The 24,585-nt window shown below is 38.5% G+C and overlaps 2 protein-coding genes across 6 annotated transcripts; both read left to right on the forward strand.

Annotated features, from left to right (window-relative positions):
- Positions 1-784: 784 nt before the first annotated feature.
- Positions 785-24,585, forward strand: LOC131252939 (L-type lectin-domain containing receptor kinase SIT2-like). Its single transcript, XM_058253737.1, has 3 exons — positions 785-1,372; positions 13,594-13,606; positions 23,019-24,585. The coding sequence occupies exons 1-3, from the start codon at positions 841-843 to the stop codon at positions 24,427-24,429; spliced, it is 1,956 nt and encodes a 651-aa protein (XP_058109720.1). The 5' UTR covers positions 785-840; the 3' UTR covers positions 24,430-24,585.
- LOC131252937 (intermediate cleaving peptidase 55, mitochondrial-like) lies at positions 14,418-16,687 on the forward strand. 5 transcript variants are annotated; one of them, XM_058253735.1, is made up of 6 exons: positions 14,418-14,990; positions 15,078-15,136; positions 15,405-15,456; positions 15,616-15,656; positions 15,810-15,948; positions 16,539-16,687. In XM_058253735.1, the coding sequence occupies exons 1-6, from the start codon at positions 14,951-14,953 to the stop codon at positions 16,673-16,675; spliced, it is 468 nt and encodes a 155-aa protein (XP_058109718.1). In that variant the 5' UTR covers positions 14,418-14,950; the 3' UTR covers positions 16,676-16,687. The 5 variants fall into 5 exon arrangements, 4 of the variants coding, with proteins under 4 accessions (XP_058109718.1, XP_058109716.1, XP_058109717.1 ...); XR_009174757.1 differs by having other exon boundaries at positions 14,418-15,136; positions 15,810-16,102; positions 16,539-16,662; XM_058253733.1 differs by having other exon boundaries at positions 14,418-15,136.

The following is a 24,585-nucleotide window of genomic DNA, read 5'->3' on the forward strand; positions in this document are numbered from 1 at the left end:
AACTTTCAGCCTGATATAGAACTTTGGTGGGCCATGGCAAAAGGAAACAATTTCCTCCATTGATTTGCATTTTTTTTGCTATGGCTTACTAAAGTTTTGGATGGTCTGAAAGTTAGGCTTGTGAGGTTTCAAGGAGTGGCGCATCATGTGGACCATTCAAATTATGTGCCCATGACATGTGTACGAGGGTGTGCACTGGTGCTCACGTAAGAAGGTGTGCCGTCGGTGCACAGGTGAGCATTCCTTATATATAAAGGCATGTTCATCTGCACACGTGTCACATGCGCCTAATTTTCTTGGAAAATTTTCACTGTGTTCCGTATGAATTGGTGCGCAGCTGAGCATTCGACTATGTGTGTGTGTTGAGGAGGTGGGGGCCTTCCCCCAGTTCTTTGTGGCCTTATCAACAGGTTGAACAAGTTGGATGGCAAATAAATATAGCCCCAGGAGCTAACGAGGTATCTTCACTCAGTCTACCACTTGAGCTGTGGATCAGCGTGCTCTTTGTTAGCAATTTCTTAATTATGAGTTCGTTTTGCCTACCCGGAGATGCCACATGTGAGTATGGTCCAGTGATTGGGACCGTCCATCTTCCCTTTGCTATCATAAATTAACCATGGTTCAATAATGACTCTCGCCTTTGAGTTGAATGTAAGCCGCTGTAAATTTTATTTCATTGCTACAGTCATGTTACAGTCATCCATTCCATTCAGAACGTGAACGGTTCTGATCCATAGATGTCCCAACGGAACTCTTCATTATTTACTGAATGCAACATGTCCCATTCCTGTCGTTGCCTTCCTAGCTTGCCTGCTTTGAGGCTTTGGTTAGATTTCAGTTATGCTTTTGAAGGTTATCGCTCTGTTTCTCTTCGTCGATGTTGCGGCGTCCCAAGTCGACAGTTTCAACTTCACTGAACTCTACAACCTGAGTGGTGGAGCATCGATCACACCGACAGGCCATCTTAGGCTGACCGACGGCACAAATTTTGAGCGTGGTTATGCTTTCTACTCTGTTCCCCTTAGCTTCAAGAACCCTTCAAATGGTAGTGCTTTCTCTTTCTCTACTACATTTATCTTCGCAATCGGCCTTGATCACGGTACCTTTAAAGGACACGGTATGGCATTCGTCATCTCCCCTTCAAATAATCTCCCTGGAGCCTTTCCTTCCCAATATCTGGGCCTCTTCAATCATACCAACGATGGGGATCCATCCACTCATGTCGTCGCAGTCGAACTTGACACCGTCAAGAACCCGGAGTTCGATGATATTGTCCGTAACCATGTCGGAATTGAAATCAATGGATTAACGTCTATCAAGTCCTCTCCCGCTGGTTATTTTTCCGACAGAAATGGAGGATTCAACAACTTGAGTCTTGCAAGCAGCGAGCCGATGCAAGTTTGGGTGGAGTATAATGGCATAAAAAAACAATTGAATGTAACGTGGGACGCGGACTACGTGGGAGGAGTGGTTTGTAGGATGTTATTGCACTAGGATGATAGGTAGGACGCACCATTTTCTAGGATAAAAAATCCACTCCGTCCATCCGTTTTTCCATATCATTTTAGGACAATAGCCCAAAAATCAGGTGGATCCAAATACACGATGGGGCCTTACGAGATGAAATTAATAGCCATTGTCACTGACCATCGCCTAAACATTCGCATGATGTTGATTGTTGTTTCATATCATACTAAGGTTTTAGTGTTATCACTTTGTCCCAGTGGGAATGACCTTATAAACGGTTTGGATGGCATATAGACATGATCAAGATTGTGCCCAATTGTAGGAAACTCTTTATAATTTTATTCTCATGTCCTAAAATGTTCTCAACAAATGGAAGGACGGGGTGAATTTTTCGAAAACATCATGGTGGGCTCTACCTTGCATCCCAAACGGAGGAACATCACATCTGACAGCTTTCGCAAGAAATACGCGTGCATCCTTATCGCACGGGAGGGGATTAGGTGGGACCTGGATCCACCGAGGTGAGTGGGACCCCTGACTGTGGGCCCCAACTGTGATGCATGTGAGTACATCCATGCCATCCATTCGTATTGAAAGATCATCTTAAGGCCCCACCCAAAAAATGAAGTTGTTCCAAATCCCAAATGGACCATAGTATAGGAAATAATGGTGATTGACGGTTAAAAACTTCTCGTGGGTCACAAAAGCCTTGGATCAAGATGATATTTGTGTGATCTCTTCATCTAGGTGTTTGCGGCCTTATCAACAAGTTGGATGGATAACAAACATTCCATGGAATCCATGAAGTTTTTAATGGTGGGGTTTCAATCACGGCTATCTATTGTGGTGTGGTCCACTTAAGATTTAAGTTAGCTTCGTTTTTGGGATCATGCCCTAAAATGAGCTTTCAAAAGGGTTGGATTGTGGATTTAAGATTCATATATCACTGTAAGCCCCATAGGCAAGGGTACATTGACAAAGGTGGATCCGGGTCTCACCTAATCCTCTCTCATGTCTCACAGTTGTCATCATTATGACGAGCAATCTTACAACAAAATTATCTTCAAACTGCATGGCTTGCCTTCCAAATTTTAGAGATACGAAGAAGTAAGGCTCAACTCTACCCAGATGTGAGATGAAGTTGACCGCATAGCTTTCATTCTTCATTATAGTCGAAGATCAGAAGGAGAAATCCTTATATATATAGAAGGTGAGGAGAGGTGGAGGTTAAGGGACGCATTCGTTGGTGGGTGGAGTCACGATCCAAGATAAGTATGCTACTTTGTAAAGAGTAGAGGGTTAATGGTGAAATCTTGGAGTAACGTTTTGTCGCCAATTATAGGGTTTGTCGATTGGCCGCTGGAGAATAAGGAAGCAGGATTTTCGGCTTCCCTAAATTACATGTTGCATGTCATCTGGTCTGTGTTTACCCTATAAATCCTTCATATGTAAGGATTTTGCCATTTTAAATTCATGTTAATTGTCTTTTTGAAAATTTCATTGTGGACAGTGATTGTTTGAGTTCACGTGAAGATATCATTCTGGATTGTAATTCCAGGCAATAAAACAACGAGGGTTTGGTATTGTTAGAATATTTGTCATTTGTACATCTATGGTTTAAATGTTTTCATCCATTATTTGGGTCAATTCGAAATCGTTCATGACCTAATTGTTAAGAACAATTATGGTTTCGAATCAGTCGGCATTTCGATTATGTTTATTTCATGTAAGTACCAACTCACCCGCCAACAAGTAGCATTGAAGAAGGCCTGCATGTAAAAAAGTGCTGATGATTGAAATCATCCATCTCTAGGTGTTACTTTGGATTGGAACCTTAGATGTGGAAGTTTAATCTTTAATTTTCATATTTCTTTTTTGTCATTTTTTCTTTCTTGTACATCCCCTTAGCTAAATACAATAGGTCAGCAACTTCCTAACAAATCGCCTTCCTAGTCTACGTACTTGTAAGTATCGACTGTGATTATTGGATTAGCTATTAATTATTTGATAGTTTAAACTGAAACTAAAACATTTTCATTTCATTAAGCAGCTTGGAAGACTCTTTCCATATCCAGATTATCATTACACGAGCTACAGATATGTCAGAATTACTCCTTCAATTTGCCTTCAGTTGTGAATTGTAGAAAAAAGAAACATCATCGAACCTATTATAACAACCGTCAGCCTCCTATGTGTTATAGTGAGATAGGGCATATATATCACTTAATATGAAATCCATTTTTCAATTAAACAATAGGTTTAAAAGCCACTTCCATTAGCTTTACTATTATAACTAATGCTCTTATATGTCTTCCTAACTTTTAAACATTGGATCATGTTACTTGATTATTTTCATTAAATGTTTAAACACAAATTTTCCAAACATTTCAACATATGTCATGTTATTGGATGAATGTATGATCATACATTTGCAAAACGACTTGGAATGCATGTGGCATTTGCATGTGGCCCAATCAATGGACCCACTTAAATTTTTATGTATATAAGTTGTGCCCTTTTCATCTTTGATTTCAGTGCTAACCATATGATATATAAGAATAAGATCCAAGTGTTGATTAAGTGGTCAAAGAAAAAATAGGTTATGAACATTAGTGACAAATTGTGAAAAGGAAAAGAGGACGAACACATTCTCCTCTACCTAAACGAACCATGACACATGGAAGGTTGTGGAAAAGAGAAGAGGACGAACATTGACTATTTTACATGAATGAATTACGATGTAGGGAAGGGTGCAGAAAAGGGAAGAAGACAAATACCGTCTCCTCTACATGATATGAACCTTGAATCAACAAAGTGTAATGCTCTTGAATTCACAAGAAATAAGTAAATTCAAATTATTTTATTGAAGCTGGTCTTTAAAACGAGCTTACAAGGCTTTAAATAATAAAACACAAATCTACTTAGGAATCCTAATGTAAATAAACTGATTTTTTTTTTTCAAAATAATAAAACTTACTAAAAATAAAAAGTTCTAATTTAATTACGCAAGATGATTCTTAACATAATAAAAAACAAATCTTAAGAAAACATCACATACGAAAGTTATAGAATGAAAGATATACATGCGGTCTAAAATTTATTAATAATATTAAGTTTTTCAAAAATTGACAATTTTGAATAGAAAAGAGTCATTTTCCCACAAAATGAAGCGACACAACTCGCTCATAGGATTGGTTGGTTCGGATGACCGGTTCCAGTCAGAATTCATTAGTCGTGCACCTTAAGGATTATCAAATAAAAAATTATTGCTGATTTACTGTTTGCACTTTGACTGACAAGTTTTCTCAAGTCAGAGTAATTTCTTTTCTGTTTTTTGATGCACCTCGGGCTCAATTACGTTCTACTCCATGTAGGATTGAACTCGAATATGACCATCTCAGCGCATGGGTTTGCAGCCGTACATTCAATGATGACTCTTGCCTTTGAATTTTTGAGTTGAATGTGAGATGCTGTGAATTTGAATTTCACTGCCATCCATTCCGTTCAGACCGTGAACAGTTCAATAGACCATCTCAGCGCATGGGTCCCAATCGAACTCATTATTTACTGAATGCAACTTTGTTAGGATAGAAAGTCATCAGCCCGTTCCTATGGTTGCCTTCCTAGCCTGTCTAGTTTGAGGTTTTGGGTAGATTTCAGCTATGCTTTTGAAGGTTATCCCTCTGTTTCTCATCATCTATGTTGCGGAGTCCCAGTTCAACAATTTCATTTTCAATGGATTCAACAACCTGAGTGGTGGAGGATCCTACAACCTGAGTGGTGGAGCATCAATCACACCAACAGGACATTTGAAGCTGAGCAATATGAGAGCAGTCATGCCTTCTTCTCTACACCCCTTAGCTTCAAGAACTCTTCAAATGGTAATGTTTTCTCTTTCTCTACAACTTTCATCTTCGCAATCGGCCCTGACAACAATGACTTAAAAGGAGACGGAATGGCATTCGTAATCTCCCCTTCAAATAATCTCTCTGGAGCTCTTCCTGGCCATCATCTCGGCCTCTTCAATGTTACCAACAATGGGAATCCATCCAGTCATATTGTTGTTGGGATTTTGGCCTGCGGAATCACACAGATCTAGAACTAGGATAGCAATACAATGACACCAAGCAAACACAAGAGAACACACAGTTTTAACATGGAAAATCCTTGTGGGAAAAAACCATGGCACAAAGTGACAAATCTCCATTATGAAAATAGAAATTACAAAGAGAGAGGACTTACCCGATTCAAACAACCTCGAATCTCACCCTTACTACACCCTTTGATAACCCTAGGAACCCTTTAGAAATATTTCTCATTCTCTCTAGAAAAAACCTTAGGGACCCTTATTTATAGATTAGGCAACTTCCTTTCGCACCTTGCGAAAAACTGATTAAAATTTTCGTAGTCTGCATCAGATTCAGAAACAAATCTGCGTAACTACGACTAGTCGAGCCGAGGCTACAACTGGTCGTAGGACCCCTACAACCGGTCGAGCCATCCCTTCGACCAGTCGAGTATCTCGGACACCAAAATACATAGCCGCTGGACTTTGAGTCGAGTGAGCTACGACTAGTCGAGCCGCGACCAATACCAAAAAACTGATTTAAGGCATTTGACAACAATTTTCACCATGCCTTTAATCTTCAATCGTGTAGCTCCTTGATCTCTTCTCTTATTTCTTCATTGAATCATAGCTTCTCGTGCACACACCGTCCTTCTTTTCTGCCATCGCCAAGCCCAGAGAAGTTTCACAGACCTTGAACTTCTTTACAGGAACGATCTAGAAAAGCATGTCCGTCAGATCAGAATCCACATGCCCAACCATCTTTGTTCCTGTCTTCTTAAAAGGAAAGACGTAGTCTTCTTACCATCTCACCGCTACCCAATATTGCTTGCTGGGATACTTGCTCACAACACTAATAGCCTGTGAAATAACTGGTCTAATCCAGACCATGCCATACACTGCCAATCGCATTCAAATAAGACTCATGAGATATCCTGATTTTTCTCATCTGTTTTGGGACATGTCCTGAGGAAAACTTGAGGAGAGACGCGTAGGGAACGCTCTCCGGCTTTACCTGACCCATCACATCCTTGATCAATACCTACACATAAGGTATTCCTCCTATGATTACCAAAGCCTACTCCTCCTTTAGTCTCAATGCCGAGAACCATCTTTGCAGCTCCCCCGATCCTTCATCCTGAATGTCTCACTTAACTAAGTCTTCATTACATTAATTGCAGACATGTCATAATTGTTGATCTACATGTCATCAATTCCTGACTCACCATGAAGGAATTAAACCACTGCCTAGGCGACAGGTCGAACCACGACCTCCTGCAAAGTCTTTTCTTAACCCCTTTAACTTCGAACCGCTCTGGTTGCTTCATGTAGATCTGCTCTTCACTTTCTCTTGCAGAAGTACAGAATTCACATTCATCCTTCCAGCTTAAGATCATATTGGCCAACCAGCGCCAATCACAGATCTAATAGACACCTGCTATATCATCGGTGCGAACATCTCTGAGAAGCCAATCCCTTCTCTTTGAGCATAACCCTTCGCCACCAACCTCGCCTTATATCTATGCTGTATCCTCCTGAAGATCTACCTACATTCAACCGCTTTCCAGCCCACTGGAAGTTTCACCTGCTCCCATATGTCGGTCTGGTACAACGAATCCATCACATCGCCCATAGTCTCCTTTCACTTCTCAGCACCAAGCTCACTTAGAGCTATCTGAATAGAAGATGAATCTCCTGCGATATTAGAGTCGTCCATATACCACGCCGATATCCTACGATTATGCCGTGTGATTCTTCTCATAGGTGGTTGCTCCACCTGCTCTATATCCATGTCCGCATGTCTTAGCCTTCCTGCACTACAAGAAAGAGGATTTTTAGCGACGAAACTTTTAGTGATGAAATTTTTTTTCGTCGCTAAAAGTGACTTTCAGCGACGAAATAAATTTTCGTCGCTGAAAGAGTACCTTTAGCGACGAAAGTTTTCGTAGCTAAAAATCGTGGACGAGACTTTTCGCGACGGAAATATTCGTCGCTATAGGCTCAAAACATTTTTTGGATGATTACTTTTAGCTACGGAACTTTTCGTAGCTAACAATCGTGTATCGGATTTTTAGCGACGAAACAGTTCGTCGCTAAAAGTAATTTCCCGCTTTTTAAAAAAAATTTCAGCTAAGAGTTTTAGCGACGAATGTTTTTTGCCCTGACTTTTAGCGACGAACCAAAACCGTCGCTAATAATTTTTTTAGCGACGAAAAGTTTCGTTGCTAAAAGTAATTTCCAAAAGAGTTTTATCAAAAGTCTGCTTTTAGCGATGAAAGTTTTCGTAGCTAAAATTGGCCCTGACTTTTAGCGACGAACCAAGACCGTCGCTATTAATTTTCCCGCTTTTTAAAAAATTTTCCCGCTAAGAGTTTTAGCAACGAATATTTTCGTTGCTAAAAAAGTTGTAAGATTTTTAGCGACAACAGTAATTTTCCACTTTTTTAAAAATTTTCCCTCTAAGAGTTTTAGCAACGAATATTTTCGTAGCTAAAAAATAGAAATTTACTCCCTCAAAAGTGTTTTGTATTTCAGTTTACTTTTGGCCCTGACTTTTAACGACAAACCAAAACCGTCGCTAATAATATTTTTAGCGACGAAAATCTTCGTCGCTAAAAGTAATTTGAAGATAAAATAGGAAATTTGAAATTTTTGAGAAAAAAATTATAATATGAGAAATTTTTAGAGATTTTGAAAATAAAAATTCTAAATTTGTATTTTAATTTTTTTTGAAATATTTTATAATAAAAATGATATTTTATTAAAAGAGTAAAAAATATACATTTTGGAAAAAATGTTATTTTTAAATGTAAATTAAAATTTATCTGTGAAAAATAAAATTACTAAATTATTAGAGAGATCCACTAATTGAACCTTTAATCAACTCTTTTTGGACAATTTAATCAATTCAGATTGAACAGTAAATAACTTCAGATGTTTAAATCAAATTCACCAATTTCTCCCAAATTGGATCACCTGCCCTCAGATTTTGAAATCAAATGTTCAAATCCTTGATTTTGTTGGAAAAACATGAAGAATCAAGCATTTCTCACCTATTGGCACTAATTTGGTATGATTTGAACAAAAAAATGGAGCAAAATGCAAAAATATGACAATGTTTGAGAAAAACTTTGAAAACAAAATGATGCTTTTGGAAGAAAAAAAAATCAACATTTTGAAATTTTTGAGGAGAAAAATTAAAATATGAGAATTTTTGAGATTTTGAAAATAAAAATTCAGAATTTGTATTTTTATTTTTATTTTTTGAAATATATTATACTAAAACATCATGGTGATCCATGGGTTTGCCATATCCCGGGACAAATTCATCGGGTTTGTTTGGCTTGTTTGGCATATCATGGGATTTTACCATCCCATCCCTCCTAATCCCTCTTAATCTGCTTGGCCAAACAGGCCCTGAATGTATTTGGTCTATCCATGTCATCCATCCATTTTTCTGTCTAATTTAAGGAGTTGAGCCCAAAAGATCAAGTGGATTATATCACTGGAAACAATGGGGATAATAATTTCCACCGTAAAAACCTTTCTAGGCCCCACAGTGATGTTTATTTGTCATCCAACCTGTTCATAAGATCATGCAGACATAGATGAAGTTAAAACACAAATATAAGCTTGATCCAAAACTTCTAGGGCTCCCAAGAATTTTTCAACTGTAGATGTTCAATTCAATTGTATCCTGTTGTGTGGTCCTTATGAACATTGGATATGCCTCATTTTTAGTCTCAATCCCAAAATTTATCTGTTAAAATTAACGGATGGAGAGGATAAAATACATAAATTATGGTGGACCTCATAGAGTTTACTCGTAGTGAGTTACTACGCAATCCGCTTCAATGGTAATAAGCTATATGGGCCCATAAAAGAGTTCAAAAATCAGGCAGATCTAGAATTCAAGTGGGCCACACGTCAGACAAAACAGCCGGGATGGAACATCCACCATTGGAAACTTGGTAGGACATCGGGATGATATTTGTGCCCATGGTTTTATTCGTGTGGTGATAACCTTATTAACGGTTGAGATGGTGTATAAATATCATAATGGGTTCTAGGAAGTCTCAATGGTGGACGTTTCCATTCTCAGTATTTCACTCGGAGTGGCCTAGCTTAGTTTTGAATCTACCCGATTTTTAGACCCTGTCCCATTATGAGCTTGAGAAAATCATGAACAAAGTGGTTTTGTTACTGCATTTCTGTGGGCCCACAGCTTCTGGTCACAAGAACTTCCCATGATGCATTTCGTCATCCATCCCTTAGCATGCATTTTGCAGTGAGGATTTTGACAACTCACGGTGCCCCTTATCAGCATACATTGCTGGGGTGGGTTTTCAATCCGTTTTGCTTCCTAAACTATGATCTCCCTTGTTTTTGTTATAATCATGCTATAGATGCTATGGTAGCAATGCTTCATTGTTGAACCTAACCTATCATGCATGGATTCGAATATGAGCCATTTGATCTTTAGTTCTCAATGTTCTAAATTTTCTGTCCTAGACAATCATTAGTTCAGCGAATGCTTCTTAGTATAGACTAGAATATGAACAGTTTATTTCATCATCTAAGATGTATTTCGAGTTCTAAACCCATCCTCGATGGCTATGGTATGGTGGGCACCATTCTCTATCAAAACCCTTATAGCGACTGACGCAGGTATGGACGTGATGAGGTCGATCACTGTCTTCCTCAAAGTGGATAATTATTCCAATTCCACGGAGCTTTTCTATATTCTTCATAAAGATTCCTCGAATCCACGAGAAAAAATAGAAATAAATTCTAGTAAATTCAAAAATAGCTTAATTGATGATAAAAAAATGGAATTACATGGGTTTTTAATTGTCACTTGCACAAATGTGATTCTTTATAATTATAAGCAAACCATGATAATCCTAACAAATGGATGAATCGAAATGTTGATTGGACCTATTTTTGCGTAAATGATCTTGACCGTCCATTTTTAATTCCATTTACCGAATGGTGAAATTTACTAAATCAGTGTGATATTTTCATGGTAGTTCATGAAATATGGATTAGACCTGATGAACCGTATTGATCAATGGTTTGGACCGTCTAGGTTCTGAATAAAAATAGGAGCACTATAACTAATTGTGTTCATAGGCACCGGAGCATTTCTAAATAAATAAATAAAAGAGTCCTTGTAGAGCAACAACATTCATGGGAGATGTGTTGGTGTTCCCTCACATAAATTTTTTTTTTTTTTTAAAAAAATAAAAAAATTAGGGCTTGATACCAAAAATGAGAGGGATATAAATCTCAGGTGGACCACACCACATGATAACAATAGTGATTGGATATCCACCATTAAAACCCTTCTAAGGTCCATTGTACTTTTTATTTGACATTAAATCTATTGATTAGGTCATACATGCCTAGATGAAGGGAAAAAAAAATAGCAGATTGTTCCAAAACTGTATATGGCTCCCAAAAGTAACTTAATGGTCGATGCTCATTCAACACTGTTTCCTATAATGTGGTCCAGTTGAGATTGGGATATACCTCATTTTTTGTCTCATACCATAAAATGATATGGAAAAATAGATGGACGGCAGGGATGAAACACATACAACATCGTGGGGCCCACACAAAACCGACCACCAGCCACGGGCGTTGGTGTCAGCGCGAGTAGAGAGGGAGATATACTCTCCTCTCTCGGTCTTTCACTCTCTCTGTCTCCTCTCTCTCGCGCACCCCCCCTCTCTCTCTCGGTCCCTCTCTCAACCGCTCCCTCTCTCTCTCTGTCTCTCTGTCGTTCACTCTCTCTGTCTCCTCTCTCTCGCGCACCCTCTCTCTCTCTCTCTCGGTCCCTCTCTCAACCGCGCCCTCTCTCTCTCTATCTCTCTGTCGCTCTCTCTGTCTCTCTCGATGCTCTCTCTCTCGCGCATCCTCTCTCTCTCTGTCTCTCTCGGTGGATCGGTGGACCGTGATCGGGTATCTCTCTCTCTCTCTCTCTCTCTCTCTCTCTCTCTCTCTCTCTCTCTCTCTCTCTGACCGTTCTCACCGTTGACGAAAATCCCTAATTTCTGGATTTGGGATTCGAAATCCCTAATTTGCCTGTATGGGATTCGGATTTGAGGATTCAGAATCGAAAATCCCTGATTTTTTGATTTTTTGGGGATTCATATCTGAAAATCCCTAATTAACAGATTTGGGGATTTTTGGGGGATTCATATCTGATTTTTTGTTGAATGCAATGGGGAATGTTCTGTTATCATTTGATTCATATCTGATTCATATCTGATTTTTTGTTGAACTGTGGTTAGTTTAACCATATTTATTGTTTGGAATATCATTTGGTAAAAAGATGGTCCATTTAAAGAAGTGGATAGCCTGTAGTACAATACAGGCAAATTTACTTGTGTAGACAGCTAGATCAGAATAATGCGGTCTATTTTTATTTTTATTTATTTATTTATTTTTATTTTGTGTGTGTGTGTGTGTGTGTATTTTCCTGCAGTAAGCATTATATTATATTTTTGTTTCTTTCTAGGTGCTTGTGTATAGTTTGCAAACCATGGCATGTCTTTGTGGAATTTTCAGTGAGTGGGAATGAGCTAAGTGAGACATCATCCAAAAAAAGAAAGCTCTGCATGGATGAGCACATCTCTCATGGGAAGGCAGAGCTCTCGCCTTGATCAATGGAAGGGATTGGAAGCTCTAAGGCATTTGAGAGGAGAAACAAGAGAGCAAAAATCTGACACCATGCCCGAGACTTTTAGACAACGGGATTTTGAAAATGCCAAAGAATATTTGCTAATTCACTTTGTCTCTTTTGCAGTCACAGCACTGCAAGATCTTTTCAGTTTCCTGAACTTTGTTTTTGGATGATCCAATAGCCCCAATCTTTATTGGGTTTTCCAATTGAATGTAGACAAGTGCTCATTTTTTATGCAAACTTTTGTTAATCTTCCATCTATATGTCATGAATGGGTTTCTAGTTGCCTTGACTCGTGGACTATGGCCCATGATATCAACAGTCTTGATAACCATAGACATGAATCACATGTGCAATGGGGATGTCGTAGTTAGCACTTCATGATACTCCATGAAGCGTGCACATTGCAGTAACATCCCTCCAAATCTGAATAACTCAATCAACTGTTTTGGTTTTTAATACATTTCTTTGCCGAATTTTGTCAGTATTATAGCCGAATTATCTGAACTGAGAAGACTTGCTTGCTTAATCAGGCTGCGTCTGAAAATATGTTTTTCAGGCCTAACTGCTGGTGATGGATTTGTCTGTGGCCTGCTGTTGGATTCAAAACAACCCTACTAGGGTTGGGGCAATAGCATATACATCCAAATGGGTGTCCCTCATCCAATGGCTGAAGAAGCTTCCCACTCAGAAATCAGTGCCAGGGACCACCATATCTGCTAATTGAGATAGCTTGCCAAAGGGACATATGCAAACATCTCCATGGTTGGGCTTAGAGAATTCCAGACATGAGTACAATCAAGAGAGTTTTTGCACCAACTTGGTATGTGGCTAATATTGCACTCAATTGCATGTGTGGCAGCCAATGGGTATCTGATGAATCCAACCCAATGGTAATACATCTGGGTCTCATTTATGGGACCCATTAAGCAATTGGGACTGGTTCAGGTCTCAACTTTAGGACCTGATTAAAAATCAGGTCTAGGTACTGTCCAGTTTGGGTCTAGGTGGTTTTAATAGTAAATTATATATTTTTTGTATGCATTTATTATTCTAATAAAAGAAATTTCACTTCTAGCACTTTATTTTTTTGGTTGAATGTCATATCATCTCTTTCATTAGATTGGTTTTGGTTTAATCTTTCAATCATTCTCTAACTGTTAAAAGGAAATAAATTTCCATCTAGAGTTGGTTACGAGTGTAGTTTTCTATGTAACTGTTAAAAGGAAATCAATTTCCCCCTCTCTTTTGGTGACTCAAACAGAAGAAGCCATCTCATAATTGAGGTTTTGTTATAACCTGTGTTGTTTTCTAAGTGCACATGTTTTCATTAGTATATTTATATTTTTACCAATCTGTATTTTCTTTTAAGCTTTAATTTCTCGGTATCTTATGCAGGTTGCTTCAAATCATTATGGTTATTCTGTTATTGTATTTGGTGAACTCATGGAATTCCATTAAACTATGTATGCTTTCTTTAACTAAATAATGATGTGCTTGTCATCTATCTGTATATTATCTTAGAGCCCTGGCAGGGTTAATCATTGTAGGAATTTGGTTCCTACTCCCAATACATGCAAGTGTGGCAACATGTATGAGTTTGGGGCATTCATCAAGTGGACCCCTCCAAGTAGCCAAAAATCAGGTTGATGAGGTCTCTAGTGGGTCTCATGTAAAAGAAAGATGGATGATTAAAGGAACTGGCAAGGCCGGGGAACATTAGACATTCCATCTTCCGAAACCAACACTTTGGATATTATTTGACATACAATAATCTCTATATGCCTATTATGGATCTGTAGAATGGATGAATAGGATCATCAAGCTTCATTATGATTAGAGATTTTGTAGGAATTAGTAAGTATCAATTTTTTTTTCCCTCTCTTCTTCTTTTCCATCATAAATATGTAAAACAAGCCCTAAAAGGCAAATGCTATTTTTCTTATACTCCATCTTCCTTGTAAGAAGACAGCCATAGTGTAAACATTTTACTTTTTCCATAGTATAAGCTGTTTACTTTTTGGTTAGTTGTTTGTTTGTACTTTGCATGCTTACACTACTATAACAGAAACTAGCAAACTGATGTAGTACATGGCATAGATACATTCCTGGCATGGTTGGACCAAAAGAAGGTGGAATGTAAATTGATCATAATTTAATCTCTTCTCCTTATAAATGATTTTACTGACTCCTGCAAAACAGCGAGCTTGCAACTGATGTTGCACCCATGGGCTCAGTTATTTCCTGAAATCAGCCAACATCTTTCCTCTAAAAAAAATATTATTTTGCTTTTAACCATTTCATCGTGTCATAATTGTTATTGTTTTTGTTGTTAACACCATGCAATTTTACTTCTAGCTCATGTAGATTTTGTTCAAATCCGGCCCTATGATAACTCATTTATTTCGTGCTGTTATCATCTTGGGTTGCTGCTATTAAGGCAATGCATGATGTTATTTATCTTCCCCATCATCTAGAGAAGGCAAGTTCAGTCCCTTCACCTTTTGGTCCATTGTATGAACTCATTGTAATAGATATTTGGTTCCTAGAGAGTCAAGATTTCAGAAACTGTGGAAGCCCCACTCTATATTAGGTAATTGTGCCCTGTTTCAATGGCAAAAATGCACCCAATTCAGAAACTATGGAAGCCCCACTCTATATTAGGTGGAAAGCAGAAAGTCCATCAAACTGGCTTCAAATGACAAGTGAGCTCATTTATCAAAACAGAAATGAGCATGTTGCAATCACTTAATAATGTCTCCCTTGCAGGTTCCATTCTTGTTTCGACTTTGGCATCACCATTTACATTAGCCATGCATTTGCTAAATTTGCCAAAGCTTTATAATCTTTTTGTAGGTTGGTTCTTTAGATCCTGGCAAACTCATAAAAATACTCAAATCATCAATACCCAGTCTGTAACTGCATTCAACTGTGATGGTTCTCCCTCCAGGATTCACCAAATTGTGACATTCACATTTTCTGTAGTGTGTTATTTCAGTTCTTAGAAAGACATTGAAAACTAAGATAACTCTGAAATGGGCATTAGCACTGGTCAAGTGACTCAAACCCAAGACTGGTGAATGCAACTGCAATAGCTTGGCTATTGCATTCAGTGAATTGGTTCTCTCTTTAGGTAGACTTTTGCACTAATAACTTCATATATGTTTTCTGTATCCTTATCAGATTTTACAAGTTTTAAAGAACTGTCTAACTTTTAAGTGGGAGCAGAAAATCAGTTGACTTTGTTGTCCTGGTGTACTTTAAAAAGAAAAAAAAGGTTGGACTGTCAAAAAGAAATGGGTTATCTGCTGTGTATCATAATCTGCCTGTAGTACCGGATTTATGTCGATCTTTATTGAATAATAATAATAATCTATTTTTCCATCATGAGCAGGGATTTCGATGTCTACATTTGACATGAAGGATGAATCCAAGGTCCCTCTCATTCCAAAAGCATGGTTGATTATTTCTGCAGTTCCCTTTACTATGTTCTTCTTTTGGCATGGTCACATCCACATAATCCATGCCCATGTTGTGAAAAATACTCTTACTCAATAATTTTTGATTGACTGTTTTATGAACCTGCAGGAAGTGATTTGGCAAGGTGAGATTGGTGGAGTATATGCGGCTTTGGATACATTCAAGGCTGAAAAGGCATTTCCTATGTGCAAACTCACACGTTTGTTGCGTGATTCATTGGGTGGGAGGACTAAGACATGTATAATTGGTGGGCCTGTCAAAATTGGACTGGGCCTGTCCTGTTCATTTGGTGGACTTAAAAATAGGCCCGTGTTTGACTTGTAGGCCTAAAATTAGATCAAGTTGGGACCATGGGGGCCAGGTTCATACAGGACTTGTCTCTATGGGAACTGCACCAAAATGTATGAATTTAGTTTTCCTTTAAAAAAAAAAAATTTATTTTCTTGGTGATTTTTATTTTCTCAGTTCTCATTTATTGGATATGTTCATTTGAATCCTTTTCTTATGTATATAAATGTATATGTTCCATGTTTATGGTGGAGATTGTTGGAGAGTAGCAAGCCTTAATCTCTAAGGAGACTCGTGGGGCTTCCAACCTTTTCTCAACAAACCTTCTTTTACTACTGTAAAATTCATGCTACTTGGTTAGAGCTGAAGACCTTACCTTTTTTTTTTAGTGATCGACGACGATTGCATCATATTGCATTTGCACCATCAGGTTTGTTCATTCAGAACTTGCACTATGCTGATCAGCTACTTGAATGATCTCTTTTTGATTATTTTTACCATTGTCATATTTCCAAGTTTTAAGTCCTTGACTTAATTACATATGATCAGATGTTGGTAGTGGGAGGAATGCTAATACTGGAAAGGATAATGGGGTCAATCAAAGCACCGACAGAGGCCTTACATCCACCTCTTCACCAGTTTCACAGGACATAGAAAATAAGGCAACCATTCCAACCATGAGGTAAACTTCATTTATAGATTTTTCTGATCATGGGACCACCAGCCTTTGAGGATTTTCAGCCTTTGAATTTGAGGACTTTTAGGGAAAATTTGAGGACTTTTTTGGGTGGACTTTCTTGCTACCTCCATCCACCTCCTTTTGAGCCTTCAACTTGTACCAACTCACCCATCCTAACTTGCATGGTTCTTGGTCTCTGTTGTAATAGAGCTCATGTGTCGGCATGGCATGATAGATCCGAGATCCAAACAAATGTACAGCTCTGAAAATCTTGGCTGAAGTTCTCTAACACATCCACCTATTTCCAATCTTGGCATAAGCCCCAATATATCTTGCGGCCTATGTATCGAGTGGACCAGATTTGTTTTTTGGGAAAACATGTACAGGGTTGGACCAACCTAATGGATGGATTGGATTTTGCATCCATGTGCCATGTTGGCACATTTGTGGCATGTACATGAGCTTTATTGCACGAGTGTTTGCTTAGCAAAGCTCTGCAATTGTTAGTCTAAAAATTTGGAAATAACCAAATCTTAATTCCCTCATCATTCATGACCTGAGCTCCAAATGACAGCAATATTCCTTTCAAGTTCAACTGGAAAGCAACGTTGCTGCCATGTGACTGATGGCTACTTTCCAACTGTAAATGCTAGGAAACATCACAATTTTAGAAATTTACTTTACACATAAAAAGTACTATTAATTGATATGCGAGACTGCATTGGTTTTCAGGGAAGAGAGAAAAGAGCATGCTATCTGATCTTGAAAAGCATGTGCAGATAAGATAGCTGGTGCAGAGGAGTCGCTGAAAAAGAAGAAGCAGGTCATTAGCTACCCTTATTTAATAGTTATTTTGATTTCATGAGATGAAATACCAAGTCCGTAGCCCATCAAATGGTTGTGGGATTGTGAAGCGAAAAGGCTGATATATCACTATCTTTTGACAAATAGTAAAAATACATGCTTTGAATATCTGTGAAATCAAACACTTTAGCAACATATCTTTTAATTATGACCAAGACAGACGCTCAGACCCTTTCAGAAATTAATCCTGATGTTGTGCTTGAGGTAAGAATTCAACTAGGAATCTATTTATGTGGAAATTATTCGTTTAAGGTCCTTGACTTGATTGTTTCAGATCTTTGCATATTGCTTGATGGTCATGTGTTGTTTATGCAGTCACAGGTCCCATGATCATGCTAGGATGTGTGCTTATGCTATTAATTGTGTTCCTATATAATGCGCATGCGTGGTTAGTTCCATGTGGATGCAGTGTCGCAATGCTGAAGAATGTAGTGTAGTACCCATGGAAGGATCTTGGGAAGCAATTTTTAAGTGCTTACATTTAATAAAATGCACATTTAAGTTATTGATTATTGTGCTTACTGAAACACTAAAGATTTAAACTGAAGATACAATGGTAGTTCAACACCATTTAGCTATCAAATTGGCATTTAGCAAATAAAATGGCTAGAGGCCCGAATTCAATGAGCAATATCAGATTGTTAAGATCGCAGAATCAAGTGTGGATTTGGGCTACATTCAACAATGGGGCCTCAATTTGTTATTTTGTATGCTCTTTGTTTTTTTTAAAGGGTAATTTGTATTGTCTGGGGTTGCCAACTTGCCATGCATTTATGCCATATGGTGGATGAGAACTAGACATTAAGAATTGTGCACTATTTGAATTCTAGCTCATGTTTTAATGGTAGCTACATTTTAGACAACAAATGCTACAAATGTCACACATTTGCTTGCTAAATGGGACTCAACAAATTTTATTTATTTTTACTTTTATTTGTAAATTATTCATTTATAAATGGAAAGGGTAAACTTGTGAACACATGGTAGTGACGTAGCATTAGCTAGCAGCTAGAGCCAGAACAGATTTTGGCATGAGTGTGGGAATGCTGAACGAGTGGCACAATTGGTGATATGTACCATATGCATATACTGTTTAATTTCCCCAGAAAACTGAAGCAAAACCTGCTCAATCTTAATTCTTTGCTAGGAATGAGCTATCTATACCAAGTTTCAATTTTTATTTTTATTTTTTGTCTCACTTTATATCTTTGTACAGACTGGATAAAAACCAGAAAACTGAGTTGAAATGGATAACGTCCAATATGGAAGCCTAAAATTGAACCCTTATTGCATTTTTATCACTCTAGGCTACCTAGCCTTGAGAAATTCTAGAAATTCTATACTCCCATAAGTTCTGATTCAAAAACAGGCAAAAGACAGGTAGAGTTAATATGTCCATCTCATCTTTCAATCCAAATTGCATTTTTTTTTTTCATATTTCAGAAATAGGAAAATACTTGTTCTTGGGGTGTCTTTTTTAATACTTTCACATGCTTTCTTGTACTAGCCAAGAAATCAAGTGCATGAAGATTCAAGTACTAGAAATCAAGTGATGCTAGCAATGATCTTCAGATTTTCAATGCTGAGAACTTACAGAGCAACAATAAAATCTACTACAGGTTTGTTTTCACAACCAAATTTAGGTGGATGCCCTTTTTTGTTGGTGGATTGGTGGTGGCCTTTTTCACCAAGTTGGTGTCTACTTTGAGGCTAAATCATTTTTTGAGTTTTGCAATACTGAGTAATCTAAGAAAACCTGAAGTTTCTGATATAAGTTTCTGATGTAGAGATTGAGAACCAAAAATGTTAGAAATATGAAGAAATTCTATGTCCACGTTAAGATGTTTCTTGTTGCTTGATTTTTGCAGGTTCATATGTATGTAGATTCTCTCAGGAAAAGGTTATAGCTCGGTATCAGGTAACACCATTTTAAGCCAGGTTTTTTTTTTCTTGCCAAACACGCAAGGAACCCATCAGAACATGAACTCAATCCTTGTGTACTGTGGCATTGGACAACCACATGCATTATGACTCATCAGATGTATAGTTCTGGATTCACCATCCATAAAAAACATGTGTACAGTTGAGTGGGAATGAACCATCCATAAACCATGTGTGCAGTTGAGTGGGAATGAAAGGGACTAATTAAGTCTTACAATAATGTGAAGGTTCATGTAACTTAAACTTTGCAATCTATTCTTGGCTGTCATTGTCATAAGGCCATAAGATCTAAACATTTTAGCCCTATCTATTAGTTATTGCATGTTAAGGGTATCTTCATGTGCAAATTTCTACACTTTGCTATATACCAATATGTGAAGACTTCAGCTGCATTGTACTTAGTGCTCTTTGCCTCCCGATATAAAGCAATCGTTGTAATTTCTTCATTTCTCTGTGTGCTGTCTTCATTGTAACTTAGCTGCACTGGTCCTTTGCAATACTATTGTTTGGTTTTTGGCTTTTTGCTAATCCTTTGCTTTTGAGATGACTCAACATTGGGGAGATAAATGGACCCTCCTTGAAACCATAATGATAATTTGGTTTAAAAATCTCAACCATTTATTTTTATAAGCCGGCTTATTGTCATTTGGTCATGTTTCTATTCTTAATAACTTCTTTGAACTCTTTGTGATGTGATAAGATTGTTTGTGTTTAGATGAATGTACTTTTATGTTTGGATGGCTAGTTTGGGTTTATATGGATGTGAATGTGAATATGATGAAATATATTATATATCAGGTGTATATAATATTCCAGCAATTTTGGGCTGGATGTGAAAGTGAGTAAGAGGCTTTTACCTACGAAGATTTTCGTAGGTAAAAGTTTTGTAGGTATTGTCATTATTTTTAGCAACGAAAGTTTTTGTCGCTAAAAGTTCAAGGAATATCTCTTGTTAGTTTTTTTAACGACGAAAATATTCGTCGCTAAAAGTGGAACGAATATTTTTAGCAGCGAAAGTCTTGTAAAGTTTTTTTTAGTGATGAAAATTTTCGTCGCTAAAAGTTGAACTTATATTTTTAGCAGCGAAAATTTTCGCTACTAAAAGTCTTGTACAATTTTTTTAGTGACGAAAATTTTCGTCGTTAAAAGTTTAAGGTATATTTTTAGCAGCGAAAATTTTCGTTGCTAAAAGTCTTGTGATATTTTTTTGGTGACGAAAATTTTCGTCGCTAAAAGTGGAATGTATATTTTTGGCAGCGAAACTTTTCGCTGCTAAAAGTCTTGTGATGTTTTTTTAGCGACGAAACTTTTCGTCGCTAAAAATATTGCCTTTGGCGACGATTCGAATTTTTCGCCGATAAAAACCTTCTACCTCGGTGTTTTAGCGACGAATTTAGCGACGAAAATTTTCGTCGCTAAAACTTTTTAGCTACGAAAATTTGACTTTTAGCGATGAAAATTTTCGTTGCTAAAGTGGGATTTCTTTTAGTGCTGCCCTACCCGCTTATGTTCCACCTTTTGAAGTGCTCTTAATCAACCTGTACAAGTTACCGAGTCGTTGCGCTTTCATGATTACCTGTGCCCCTTTAGATACTTTAAGAGCATAATCAATACCTGTGTACTTGCATCCTCTTGCCTCAAGTACACTAAGAGAAATCAGATTCTACCTCAAATCAGGAACGTGCCTGACATCAGTCAAGGTACGCTCCACCCCATCAAATATCTTGATACACACCGAACCAACAGCCACAACATTACAGGCAGTGCCATTGCCCATAAATACCTGTCCATCATCGCACTCCCTGTAGCTGGTGAACCAACTCCGATGAGGAGTCATGTGAAAAGATTCCCCTGTATCTAGCATCCACTCGTCCTTACGATCATCGTATGACCGTCTGAGCGAAGACACAGATAAAACATCACCATCACATCTACTCGATCCATCTGACGTGGCAGCATTGACTTCTCTGTACAAAGCCTCAGAATCTTCTCTTTTCGATTTAAGATTTTCACAATCCTTCTTCACATGTCCTTCTTTCCCACAATTCCAGCACTTTACCTTTCCATTGCCCTTGCCCTTGGATTTGGATCTAGAACCTGAAGAACCTGTACCTTGTTCAGAATTCCTACCCCTTGTAAGCAGTACCTCAGAAGATATCCCCATGTTGACGTTGAGCTTTCTCATGGCTTTCCCTTGAGAGTTGAGATAACAGTGTCGACACTAAGGGTTTTATTCATGCTACACATAGTGTCTTTGAATGACTCATACAATGCCGGGAGAGAATTTAGCAACATACATGCTTGTTCTTCATCTTTCATCACTTCCTCCATATCCAACAATTTGCAAAGCAATTTATTAAAGTTGCTGATGTGAGCTTCCAGATCTCCACCCTCTGCCATCTTGAAGTTATACCACTGCCGCTTAAAGTGTAGGCGATTTTTAGAGGATTTTTTCACATAGACATCCTCTAACTTTGCTCATAACTTAGCTGCAGTTTTCTCCCTCATGATATTGTAGAGAACCTCATCCATGAGACATAAACAGATCAATGATAGAGCTTTCTTATCAAGAGTATTCCAATCATCATCAGTCATAGTAGACTTTCGCTCCTCGAGAGCACCATCTTTGCCTTGCTTGATTAAGGAACTCATCATCTTGATCTTCCATAACTCAAAATTATTTTTTCCTGAGTACTTCTCAATTTCATACCTAGTACTTCCCATTATTACTAATCCCTCAGATTCATATCTGTGCCCCAACAATTGCTCTGATACCACTTGTTGGGATTTTGACCTGCGGAATCACACAGATCTAGAACTAGGATAGCAATACAATGGCACCAAGCAAACACAAGAGAACACATAGTTTTAACGTGGAAAACCCTCGCGGGAAACCATGGCAGGGACAAATCTCCACTATAAAAATAGAAATTACAAAGAGAGAGGACTTACCCAATTCGAACAACCTCGAATCTCACCCTTACTACACCCTTTGATAACCCTAGGAACCCTTTAGAATACCTTTAGAAATATTTCTCATTCTCTCTAGAAAAAACCCTAGGGACCCCTATTTATAGATTAGGCAACTTCCTTTATCACCTTGCGAAAGACTGACTAAAATTTCCGCAGTCTGCATCAGATTCGGAAGCGAATCTGCGTAACTACGACTAGTCGAGCCGAGGCTACGACTGGTCGTAGGACCGCTACGACCGGTCAAGCCATCCCTTCGACTAGTCGAGTATCTCGGACACCAAAATACATAACCACTGGACTTTGAGTCGAGCAGGCTATGACCAGTCGAGCCGCTCTCTATGACCAGTCGTGGCTAAGCCATGACTGGTCAACCAATGCCAAAAAACTGATTTAAGGCATCTGACAACAATTGTCGCGGTTGAACTCGACACCTACATGAACGCAGAATCCGGTGATATAGACAATAACCATGTTGGAATTGATATCAATGGATTAAAGTCTATCAAATCCTCTCCCGCTGGTTATTTTCATGACAAAAATGGCAAATTCAACGACTTGAGTCTTACAAGCAGTGAGCCGATGCAAGTTTGGGTGGAGTATAATGGCATAGAAAACAATTTGAATGTAACGATATATCCAATCGGTGTACCAAAAACCAACCGCCCGCTTTTGTCTTTGTCCATCGATCTTTCATCTATCATCTTGGATTCCATGTATGTTGGTTTTTCTTCAGCTACGGGTGTTCTTGTTGCATCTCATTATGTTCTTGGATGGAGTTTTCAGATGAATGGAGAAGCTCCAGCTATTAATGTTTCAAGCCTTGCTTCTCTTCCTTGGAATGAAAGATCTAGAAAGAAATCAAAGGTTCTGATCACGGTTGCATTGCCTGTAATCATAGCAGTTGTTGTCTTGATTACCATCTTAGGTATTGTCTTTATCATTAGAAGGAAGAAGAAATCTGCTGAAGTGCTTGAAGATTGGGAGCTTGATAATGGACCCCACAGGTTCTCGTACAAGGATCTAACCATTGCCATGAGGGGCTTCACAGATAAAGAGCTTCTGGGTACAGGAGGTTTTGGTAAGGTGTATCGAGGCATCTTGCCAATATCCAAAATCGAAGTTGCAGTGAAAAGAGTCTCTCATGAATCGCGACAAGGGATGAGAGAGTTTGTAGCGGAGGTCGTGAGCCTTGGCAGGCTTAAGCACCGGAACTTGGTGCAACTCCTTGGCTATTGCCGCCGCAAGCAGGAGCTTCTGTTGGTTTATGATCTCATGCACAACGGTAGTCTTGATAAATTCCTCTTTGATCAACCCCAAATGATCCTTGACTGGAGTCGAAGGTATGAAATCATCAAAGGAGTAGCTTCAGGGCTTCTCTATTTGCATGAAGATTGGGAGCAAGTCGTTATTCATCGAGACATCAAAGCTAGCAATGTTTTATTAGATGGAGAAATGAATGGACGGCTTGGTGACTTCGGCCTAGCGAGATTATATGGTCATGGATCCATTCCTCAAACTACCCGTGTTGCTGGGACCATCGGCTATCTTGCACCGGAACTCACTAAAACTGGTAAGGCCACCAAAAGCACTGATGTATTCGCTTTTGGAGTCTTCTTGCTTGAGGTCGCTTGCGGGAAAAGGCCAACAGCAGAGGAGTCGATCTTGGTGGATTGGGTATTGGAATGTTGGAGGAGAGGGGCGATATTGGATGCTGCAGACCCGAAATTGGAAAGTGGTTATGTGGTGGTTGAAATGGAGTTGGTCATGAAGCTTGGCTTGCTTTGTTCGCACCCTCATTCGATGGCTAGGCCCACCATGCGACGAGTCGTGCAATATTTGGATGGTGACGCACCTCTCCCAGAACTGCTACCGGATGATTTCATTGTTAGCGTTTTAATATTGGGCCGCGATGAAGGTTCTGTTGATCACATGCTACCATATCTTTCTTCGATTCAAGCATCAATTCTCTCAAGTGGCCGTTGATTTATGCAACTTTCAATGTTTGTAACCATCGTCTGATCAGCTTAGTTTGATAAATAATGTGATTTTTATTACGCTTTTCTTTTCTTTGTAATAGGTGTTCATCCCGTTGTTGTCAACTCTTGCAAAAGCCAGTGAGAGTAAGTTAGGAGTGATTTA

The sequence above is a fragment of the Magnolia sinica genome, chromosome 8 (assembly GCF_029962835.1).
Source record: "Magnolia sinica isolate HGM2019 chromosome 8, MsV1, whole genome shotgun sequence".
NCBI classification, from domain to species: Eukaryota; Viridiplantae; Streptophyta; class Magnoliopsida; order Magnoliales; family Magnoliaceae; genus Magnolia; species Magnolia sinica.

Coding starts and splice junctions, on each gene's coding strand:
- LOC131252939 (XM_058253737.1), top strand. CDS start 841: ATGCTTTTGAAGGTTATCGCTCTGTTTCTCTTCGTCGATGTTGCGGCG.
- LOC131252937 (XM_058253733.1), top strand. CDS start 14,951: ATGAGCATGTTGCAATCACTTAATAATGTCTCCCTTGCAGGTTCCATT. Junction 15,137..15,404: donor AAATCATCAATACCCAGTCT/GTAACTGCATTC, acceptor TATCCTTATCAG/ATTTTACAAGTTTTAAAGAA. Junction 15,949..16,538: donor GACTAAGACATGTATAATTG/GTGGGCCTGTCA, acceptor ACATATGATCAG/ATGTTGGTAGTGGGAGGAAT.